Below are 10,628 nucleotides of genomic sequence, written 5' to 3'. Positions count from 1 at the left end.
TTATGTATTCACCATCTGTAAACTGCTTCCCATGCCTGACTATTTCCTGAGCGGCAACAAAACTAGCGTATGTAGTTGATTTTCCAGACTTCATCCACTTCTTGAAATGATTTTTGCTCAGATCAACCTTCCGCATCAGTTCCGAAACGGCTTTTTTTCTCTCATCTCCATCCGGATATTTTTGAGCAAAGGCTGCGTGTTTATTCTGGAAATGTCTTGCGACATTTGACTTTTTGTTGTTTGCTAGTTTCTCATTGCATACTAAGCATACCAGTAAACCAGTCTCGTCAACAGTGAAAGCAAATGAATCTGTCCACGTATCATTAAACATTCTGTTTTCTTCAGTCACTTTTCTTTTTTTAGAATTCTCCATAGTTAGCCTACCTTGGATCGAAAAATTAAAGAAATCGCGCACTGGCGGCAGTCAGGCATTGGCAGTGGTGACGTATATTAATAGCAATAAAAACACGTTGTAGTGGTGTGCTACACGCAGTCGGTAAACTGCAGTCAAAGATAACTTTATTTGAACTAAACAGCCTTGCTTTAAAGCCTCCCTCAACCCGCCCCCCCCATTGGCGCGGATGCTCCAAAAGACACGTACTCACAAACCCCCGCAGGCTATCTCCCTTAGCCTGAACTCTGGCTAATTGTGAGCCGGTTCGGATGTGCCAGGAAATGGGTCGCCACAACGTTTTATTTAGATTGTACAAGATCACCATAATCTTCAAATTTAGAATTACATTTCAAAAACTAACAAACTAACATAAAATACATTTTAATTAAATACTGACCAATTATTTCCCAAAGCAACAGGGAGCCGCAGCACAGAGATGAAAGAGCCACAGGTTGCCAACCCCCGGTCTAGACATATACCAGCCTGTTGGTTAAGTGTTACATGTAGGCACGACGTATCATGAAGAATGCACACCAGTGGTTGTATTTCATTTGGAGTTTGGGCTGATTTGGTACCTTACCAAAGACCCTGGCAAATTTCAGCTGAGGTTCTTTGGAGTACGCAGCCTCTCCTCCACATACTCTACCAGTCTGTTGTGGTCTGAACAATTGTCTATGCGGTGATGTGCTGGGGCATTGACATCAACACAACTTCTTCATGGAAGGCAGGGACTGGCCTGTGTCAGGAATATTGCAGACCCTCCCACTACCTGCAGATGCCACAACGCTGTAGAGTTCAAATCTAGCACATGGTAACCTTTCACTCTTTCGGTCGTTATGGACCAGGCAGTCAAGGGTGCCGTAGAAACAGTAGACACCGGACGTGTGCTTTAGATAAGTATTCGTGCACGATAAAGTGCACGATCTTAGTGAATTATACGATCATAGTGAATTAGATTGTAAGGTCAGGATCCATATCTTTCTATACAGGATGTCCACTCAAGATAACAGCGGGATAGATGCTATCCTTACACCTGGCGGCACATGGTTTCGGGCTTTTGGGAGAGGGGAGAAGAGAGAATTTGACTGGTTGCTTTACTGAAGCAGCGAGAAGCTTGGAGCTGCATTCCTTGGATGCTTAAGAGACCTGATTTATATATATGAACCAAAGAGAGATGCTGGAGTATTTTTACCTGCGGGAGAGTATGAACGGGGTAAAGTCAGCAGCAACACACTCACAAAATGCTGCGTCAGGTAGCATCCACAGAAAGTCGACGTTTTGGGCTGCGACCCTTCATCAGGTGGCGAGTCGGTAGGTACTGTGGGACGGGTCGTTCAGCCGGCCGCGGGTCGGCGCTGTGAGACGGTCGTTCAGCCGGCCGCGGGTCGGCGCTGTGAGACGGGTCGTTCAGCCGGCCGCGGGTCGGCGCTGTGGGGCGGGTCTTTCAGCCGGCCGCGGGTCGGCGCTGTGGGGCGGGTCTTTCAGCCGGCCGCGGGTCGGCGCTGTGAGACGGTCGTTCAGCCGGCCGCGGGTCGGCGCTGTGGGGCGGGTCTTTCAGCCGGCCGCGGGTCGGCGCTGTGAGACGGTCGTTCAGCCGGCCGCGGGTCGGCGCTGTGAGACGGGTCGTTCAGCCGGCCGCGGGTCGGCGCTGTGGGGCGGGTCTTTCAGCCGGCCGCGGGTCGGCGCTGTGAGACGGTCGTTCAGCCGGCCGCGGGTCGGCGCTGTGAGACGGTCGTTCAGCCGGCCGCGGGTCGGCGCTGTGAGACGGTCGTTCAGCCGGCCGCGGGTCGGCGCTGTGGGGCGGGTCTTTCAGCCGGCCGCGGGTCGGCGCTGTGAGACGGTCGTTCAGCCGGCCGCGGGTCGGCGCTGTGAGACGGGTCGTTCAGCCGGCCGCGGGTCGGCGCTGTGAGACGGGTCGTTCAGCCGGCCGCGGGTCGGCGCTGTGAGACGGGTCGTTCAGCCGGCCGCGGGTCGGCGCTGTGAGACGGGTCGTTCAGCCGGCCGCGGGTCGGCGCTGTGGGACGGTCGTTCAGCCGGCCGCGGGTCGGCGCTGTGGGACGGGTCGTTCAGCCGGCCGCGGGTCGGCGCTGTGAGACGGTCGTTCAGCCGGCCGCGGGTCGGCGCTGTGAGACGGTCGTTCAGCCGGCCGCGGGTCGGCGCTGTGAGACGGGTCGTTCAGCCGGCCGCGGGTCGGCGCTGTGGGACGGGTCGTTCAGCCGGCCGCGGGTCGGCGCTGTGGGACGGGTCGTTCAGCCGGCCGCGGGTCGGCGCTGTGGGACGGGTCGTTCAGCCGGCCGCGGGTCGGCGCTGTGGGACGGGTCGTTCAGCCGGCCGCGGGTCGGCGCTGTGGGACGGGTCGTTCAGCCGGCCGCGGGTCGGCGCTGTGGGGCGGGTCAGAACGAAGTGGTAAGGCGGTTCGCCGGCCGACATGGCGGATGTTCTTGCTGTGTTCAGAAGGGGATGGACTCAGTTTTGGAGTCACGGCGGTATTCGTGGTGCTTTGTTTCATCTTCTAAGGTTGGATAAGTTAATGGAGTCATTTCAGAGTAGATGGGAACAAAGTTTTTATGTTCAAGTCGGCGAGGGGAGGTGACCGTCAGGGAACGAAGAGGTCACCCTGGGCAAAGGCAGGGGGGAGGGAGGGACAGAGCGTAAAGGTAAGAGGGGAAGGGGAGGTAAATCCGAGGGAGGAGATGAGGGGACGGTAAATCAGAGGGGAGGGAGAGGGAGAGGGAGGAGATGAGCGAAGGGTAAATCATAGTGGAGGGAAGAGATGAGGGGAGGGTAAATCAGAGGGGGAAGTGGGAGGAGACGAGTTGAGGATAAATCAGGAGAGGGGAGGAGAAGAGGGAAGAGTAATAGCATGGAGAGGAGATGGAGGACAATTACCATCAATTGGTATTTGGTTTTATAGAACAAGTGAACTAAAAACTGGGAACCTTGTTGGGGAAGACAAGTATGGAAACAAATATTATGAAGACAAACGATATTTCTTTGGTAAGTGTTGCTTTTGGTTGCTAAGGATGTGATATCTAACTTCTGTTATTTACAATGATAAGCGACTCTTTATGTGCAGGTCCAATGGGAAATTATATTTTAAAATACATTTCATGACATATGCCAGTGATATTAAACTGGATTCTGACTCAGTGCTAGTGGTCTCTTTGGTGCAAGTATGTTTTGGGTTCTGGTTCTGCTGCAGAATTTTCCACTGAAAGTATGGGCTGTGGTTTACTGAGGGGCTGAGAATTGTGTTGCTTTAGGATGATCCACCTGCCCTCAGCAGTAAGAGATGGCGCTGTGTAATTTTGTCGAAAATCAGTAGTGTTCAATCTGCATTATTAACACTATGTAGCTGCTGTCTGTGGGACATTGGTGTGTGAAAATTGGTCTCTGCTTTTGGAAAGACCAGCACCAAATGCCTAGGAATGGCAAGGTCTACAGAGAGTGGTGGATACAGCCCAGTCCATCACAGAAAATACCCTCCCCACCACTGATCACATCTACAAGGAGCACTGTCGCTGGAAAGCAGCATCCAGCATCAAGGACCTCCACCATTCAGGCCTTGCTCTCTTCTCATTACTGCCATTTGGCAGGAGGTTCAGGAGCCATAGATCCCACAGCACCAGGTTTAGGAACATGGTATATCATACACGGATATACAGCTGAACGATAGATAGTGTTCCCCTGGAGACATGGTGCAAAGCACCATACCGATACTGACTGTTTCACAACGTCTCTCTGTTGGTAACAAGTAAGTTGGGAGCTTGGGATGTCCATTCTGGACAGACCAGATATGCTCTGCAAATCAATTGCCTGGTCTGTCTTCTCAGTGACGTAGAGGAGGCTACGTTGGAAGCACTGAATGCAGTAGAGGAATTTGCAGATAGTACCCATGAACTTTTGTCCCATCTGGAAGGACTGTGTAAGTCTGTGGACGGTGATGAGGAGGAGGAGGTGTAAAATTGAGCGACGTCCATGACATCTGACACTCACTGCAACAGCAGGAGGTACAATACTTGCTCGTGCACCCACTCCGTCACCACCATCCAGGGATGATGGTACGAATTTTGAATTTTCCAGTTTTAGGTAATCCTCATCTCTGGTGTGTTTTACCATCTACCTCCTTCCAATCCTCCTTTGGCCTAGCATTTTTCTTGCCCATTCCTACACATGCCTCCAGCCCCATCACCCACTTTCACCCCTTTTCCCTTCCTGTTTCCTTCTGCCCTCGCGCCTCCCTGAATGTCATAGTCACTGAACCCTTTAGCTCGTCCAGTCTGTGCTGAATTTTATTCTTCCTAGTCCCTTGGACCATAGCCCTTCATACCTCTCCCATCCATGTACTTATCTAAACTTCTCTTAAAGGGTGAAATCAAACCCACATCCAACACTTCTGGTGACTGCTTGTTTCACAATCTGAGTGATTGCTCCCCTTAAATATTTCATTTTTCACCCGTAACCTATGACTCCTACTTCTATTACAAACAAGAGAAAATCTACAGAGTCCTGGTGAAAGGTCTCAGCCTGAAACGTCAACTGTACTCTTTTCCATAGATGCTGTCTGGGCTGCAGAGTTCCTCCAGCATTTTGTGAGTGTTGCTTGGACCTCTAGTTCTAGTTTCCCATGGAAAGCATCTGGCCTAAATGGGGTATCTGGCTGAATGCTAAACGCTTGTACTGAGCACTGCCTGATGTGCTCACCAATATCTTTAACCTCTCACTTCGGCAGTCTGAGGGTACCACCTGCTTCTGCAGGTCTCAATCAAACTGGTGCCTAAGAAGAACGTGGTAATCTGCCTCTATGACTATCGTCCAGTAGCACCTATATCCACAGTGATGAAGTGTTCTGAAACATTGGTGATGAAACACATCAGCTCCTGCAGAGAAGTAACTTGGATCTGCTCTAATTTTCCTACCAGCACAACAGGTCCACATGCCATTTTGTCGGCCCTTTTTTCAACCCTGGAGCATCTGGATAGCAAAGATTCAAACATCAGGATGCTCGTTATCAACCACAGCTTGGTGTTCAATACTATCATCCCCTCAAAACTAATCAATAAACTCCAAAACCTTGGTCTCAATATGTCATCGTGCAACTGGATCTTCAATTTCTTCCCTCGCAGGTCCCAGTCAGTTTGGATTGGCAACAACAATCTTCATCGGCACAGGACCACCACAAGCCTGTGTGCTTAACCCCATGCTCTACTCACTTTACACTTATGGCTGTGTGGCTAGGCATACCTCCAATGCCATACTTAAGGTTGCCTACAACACCACTGTCATTGGCCTAATCAGTGGTGGTGTCGAATCAGCAGACAGGAGGAAGTGGTGCCATAACAACAACCTCTCACTCAATGTCAGCAAGACCAAGGAAGAGGAATCTGGAGGTCCATTAGCCAGTCCTCATTGGGGGATCAGAGGAGGAGCAGATCAGCAACTTTAAATTTCTGGGTGTTACCATTTCAGAGGGCCTGTCCTGGACCCAGCATGTAATTGCAATTACAAAGGAAGCACGGCAGCACCCCAACTTCCTTGAGGCATGACATCTAAGTTAAAATCACCTACTACCATAAACCTATGGTTCCAATTGTCACCTTACTTACCAATTTCCACCACTGGTGGCCTTTGTATTCCTGCTTATCACCCTCCTGTCTGTCTCCATCTCTACCTTCCCAGGACCAGACCAACCTAAACCCCTGCAATTTTGCTCCAAATGTCTTTTATTGTGTTGTCTTTTGTATGCCTGTGTTTCTCGTCCACCTACCTCTGTCTACTAACTCCACTCCTCCCCTCCCTTACCTGGCTTAATCTGCTCATCATCCCCCGCTCCTCCTTCGTCCATCTATCATCTCTGCATCCCATCTCACCCCTTCCCCCTCTTGTTCTTAGTCCTAATGCCAGTTTCGACCCCAAACATCGACATTTCCCCTCCCCTGTAGCTGCTGCTCGACTTGCTGAATTCCTTGAGTGGGTTATTTGTTGCCCTGATTCAAATCTACCAAGAGTGTTGAGGGAATATGATCATCGTATGGACGTGAGACAGAGGCTGGTTGGTTATAGGCTGTTGTACAAAGCTGTCAGACTCCACTTGGAGTATTGTGCTCAGTTCTGGTCACCTCACTACAGGAAGGATGTAGAAATCATAGAAAGTGTGCAGAGGAGATTTACAAGGATGTTGCCTGGATTGGGGAGCATGTCTTATGAGAATAGGTTGAGTGAACTCGGCCTTTTCTCCTTGGAGTGATGGAGGATGAGAGGTGACCTGATAGAGGTGTATAAACTGATGAGAGGCATTGATCATGTGGATAGTCAGTGGCTTTTTCCCAGGACTGAAATGGCTAGCACGAGAGGGCACAGTTTTAAGGTGCTTGGAAGTAGGTACAGAGGAGATGTCAGGGGTAGGGTTTTTTTTTGCAGAAAGTGTTGAGTGCGTGGAATGGGCTGCCAGCGACGGTGGTGGAGGTGGATGTGTTAGGGTCTTTTAAGAGGCTCTTGGACAGGTACATGGAGCTTAGAAAAATAGAGGGCTGTGGGTAACCCTAAGTAATTTCTAAAATAAGTACATTGTGGGCTGAAGGGCTTGTATTGTGCTATAGGTTTTTTATGTTTCTATGTTTCTATCCTGCTATCTTGATTTTAAGGAAAAATTGATGGTGTTTATAATGGGAACGCAATCTGATAATGTCCATTTTATTTGCTACAAGTTATAATTCCACTCCCACTTTTCATTAGGTTAATACTGTGGAACATCTCAAAACCCTTCTAAAAACCTACTTATTAAATTTGGTGAACTTAAAGGATTACTTAATGCCTGTTGCTGTTAAATGTATTTATATAATTTGGTCTATTCAATTACATTTTATTCTATTCTATATAATGTTTTATGATTTTCAAATTTTAATTATATTGTTATGACAATTTTGATTTATTTTTACAATCTATGTAAAACACTTGAGCCTGTGTCTTATAGTATGAAAGGTGCTATATAAGTAAAGTTATTGTTTTTCCATAATATCTTTTGGTGCTTTTGCAACTTACCATTAGTGTCTTAGTTTTATGACTTGCTGCCTACGTAATCTACATATTGTGAATTCCGAAGAGTTGAGGCCGCTTGGTTGTCATATCCGGAGGAGATAGTGGGGACAAGCTTCCATTACCTATTAGATGCTCCCAATGGCGTGCGTCTCAAATAGTCTCTGACAATCAAGTCCAGCTCCTGGCCTTCATGCGTGGCTTAGTTACTAAGTGTGGCAGAACAGTTCCTTCTGACAGGAGAAGAGGAAAAAGGCAGCTTCTTGGTGTCTTACAACCAACCAGCAGGCAGGTGGAACTCTTCAGCCATGGTTGGCAGCTCACCTAGGAGAAGGAAAACTTTGATCTCAGACCTCCACTGCCTTGCAGCTATACCCACTCATGGGGAAGGCTTTAGGAGTAAACCCAGAGGGAGAAATCCAGAGCTGGAGTCCCTAAGGCAGTCCAGTGTTGGGCTTAATGCTGACTGGCAGCTCCTCTGGCACTGCTGGTGTCAGACTGCACCAGTCTCTGCAGGCGAAGCCTGCTTTATAGGCTTGCTGTCCGTATTGTACTTCCTTGGATTACATGTCATGTAGGTAGTTCAGACGCAATATCCTTGGTCGACCCTGACTAACAGAAGACCTCTGAGGCCTCTTCAGTGATGTGACCTGCACCACAGGTCTGTAGCAGCCACTTAACACAGTGAAGGGGAGATCGCACATTCAAGTTAATCAGCCCGTCCGGTTATTGTTCATCTCATTATGGCAATGGCTAATTCCAGAGGACATGCTTTTATGGTGAGTGGAGGGGAGAGGTCAGAGTTAGGTGTTTCTTTTAAACGTAGCAGCAAGTGCGTGGAACATTCAGGACATTTAAGAAACTATTAAATGGAACATGGATGTAAGAAACTTGGATGGTTATGGGCTGTGTAAGAGGGAAGGGTTAGATTGAGCATGGTGTAGATTAAAGGCCAGCACAACATTGTGGGCTGAAGGGGTTGTACTGTGCTGTTCTAAGTTCTGATTGGTGTGAATGTGGTATCTTGTTGATTGGTTTATAATTTCAATTCTTAGGTCGACATAGATGGGTTGAATATACTGAAGAGATGAATGGGAAGAACACTTACTGGGAAGTAGATGGAAGCATGATTCCTCCAGAATGGTAATATTCAGTTGCTTTCAGTTGTTTTCTTTGCATTTGTGGTGTGCTGTGCTTTATGTGTGATGCAGCTTTGATTCACTCTTGTTGTGGTCAATGTGTAAAGACTGGGTTCCTAAGCATCTCTGATCCAAAGCCTGTGAATCTCAAAAGCTCTATCAGCTACTGGGTAGGAACTCCAAATATTCAACATCCACGGGTGAAGAAATCTTTCCCTACCTGACCTGAGGTTACAATTGATTCTGTTTCCTCCACCCTTGTACGGATTGCAGTCCAGATCATCATAATTCTTTGCTTAAAAAAAAAACTTAGGAGACCACTAAATGCTGGAGGAACTCAGCAGGCCTGAGTTAGATATTTCAAGCTGAGACCCTTCATCAGTCCTGTTCCGTAGAAAGTGTCTCTGCAGGATTGATAGTCCTATTCCTGGTGCCATTATGATAATTTTGTTACCTGCTGTAGTCTTACTTTCCTCCCTAAATTGTGGCTTTCATAAATGAGTACAACACCCCAATTGAGGCTCAGCTATTTAACACAACTCAGCAATCCAGATGCATTTAATGGCCTTCACACAATTTTAGATGATTTGTATATGTAGATACTCCATCCCAGGTGTTTTTCAAATTATGCCAATGATTTGATTCTGTCATTTCATTTTGTTCTGGATTATTGTCTCGAAATTTTTGCCATCACTTGTGCTCAGCTGAGAGCAGATTGGTTGGTAACCCTTCTTTGGGCAGGTATGTAATGCCGGCATTCGTCACGTACTTTGCTCCATTTCATTGGCTTAGTTATGGCCAGAACCTCCAGAGTTTCCACTTAGGTTGCATCCCATTCTGGTCAAATTGGAAGTGTCCCCTTTTTTTTATTCTATGCAATATCATGACCATTTCCTCAGTTACTGAACTTAGGCTGTAGTGATGACAGATGCAAAATGTGCTGATTTACTACCTCCACATGACTAGAGCAGACTTGTGAATGATAGTCAATTTATAAGTTGATGCTGCTTTGTGGATTTCTTCAGGAACATGGGTGAAATTAATGTCTGTGTATCCAGTAAGAACATCTGCTTCAATGTGCGGAAAGGGAGGAATGTAGAAAGGGCTTCAATCTTGTGGTTAGGTTGGATCGATTTCCCGGCTGTTTTGGAAAGGGTGGAGTATACTCCAGGTTTCCTTTAGTGATGGCCAGTACCTTTCATCTCAGTCTTATGGGTAAGGTCTTTTGCATCTTATTTATAGAACACGGCCGTTGATTGCTTTAGATGGAGGTCATGGGAGATGCCACTGAAAACAGCTGAGCTGTTGTTGAATTTTGAATTCATTTGATTATTGTTTTTTTCTCTGTTCTTGGCTACTTTAGGCATTGTTGGATTCACTGCTTTACTGAGCACCCACCCACTACACACCCTCCAGTTGAAAGGAAATTTATCTTCAAAACGCATCAGTTTAACATGAGTGGCACGCCAGGACAGTATGTACCTTATTCAACAACTCGCAAGAAGATTCATGAGTGGGTCCCACCACAAAGCAGCAAGTGAGCATGTGCTGCCCCAACTTGCACTCTAAGTGATACCTTCAATTTCTTCCTCATTCTATGTGGACATTAAACAAATAAAGTTACATCATGGATACATTTTGTGTTGGATCATTCTACGACCAGCAAACGTCTTCAGCTGATTTAAACTTGTAAGCAATCTATAAAACCTGAATTATTCCTAACAACCTATGCTTTTCACCATGGGATATCTCAAAGAGTTTTATATATATATATATATATATATATATATCCAGTGTAGAGAAACACAGCAGTCTGTTTGTGCAGAAACTCCTGAAAACAGCTGTGGCTGGTTTGTTCTTGTTTAGGGGAAGAATGTTGGCCAGCACACAGAGGAGAACTTGTATATTCCAGTAGGATCTTTCTTGTCCACCTGAGAGTAGCAGCAGGAATTTGTCAGCATGATTGATGGTGTTGCACTACCTCTATTTACTTTTGATGTGGGATTTGAATGCACACCTCTGATTCAGGCTTAAGAATGGGTGTTCTACCCATTGAACCA

General features: G+C 47.3%; 1 protein-coding gene across 1 annotated transcript; it reads left to right on the top strand.

The window, feature by feature from the left end:
• Positions 1 to 2,754: 2,754 nt before the first annotated feature.
• On the top strand, positions 2,755 to 10,202 carry ndufa12 (NADH:ubiquinone oxidoreductase subunit A12). Its single transcript, XM_059987766.1, has 4 exons — positions 2,755 to 2,911; positions 3,309 to 3,391; positions 8,485 to 8,572; positions 9,932 to 10,202. Exons 1-4 carry the CDS (start codon positions 2,823 to 2,825, stop codon positions 10,107 to 10,109), a joined length of 438 nt encoding a protein of 145 aa, XP_059843749.1. The 5' UTR covers positions 2,755 to 2,822; the 3' UTR covers positions 10,110 to 10,202.
• Positions 10,203 to 10,628: the final 426 nt, after the last annotated feature.

Source organism: Hypanus sabinus, chromosome 13 (assembly GCF_030144855.1).
Source record: "Hypanus sabinus isolate sHypSab1 chromosome 13, sHypSab1.hap1, whole genome shotgun sequence".
Lineage (NCBI taxonomy): Eukaryota > Metazoa > Chordata > Chondrichthyes > Myliobatiformes > Dasyatidae > Hypanus > Hypanus sabinus.
The sequence above is the reverse complement of the archived record's forward strand: the minus strand, read 5'-3'. Positions and strand labels throughout refer to the sequence as shown.

Excerpts from the sequence above, each read along its gene's own strand:
- ndufa12 (XM_059987766.1), top strand. The coding sequence starts at position 2,823 with ATGGCGGATGTTCTTGCTGTGTTCAGAAGGGGATGGACTCAGTTTTGG. Across the intron at positions 2,912-3,308 it reads GCTTTGTTTCATCTTCTAAG|AACAAGTGAACTAAAAACTG; the intron begins GTTGGATAAGTT and ends TTGGTTTTATAG. Across the intron at positions 8,573-9,931 it reads AGCATGATTCCTCCAGAATG|GCATTGTTGGATTCACTGCT; the intron begins GTAATATTCAGT and ends TGGCTACTTTAG.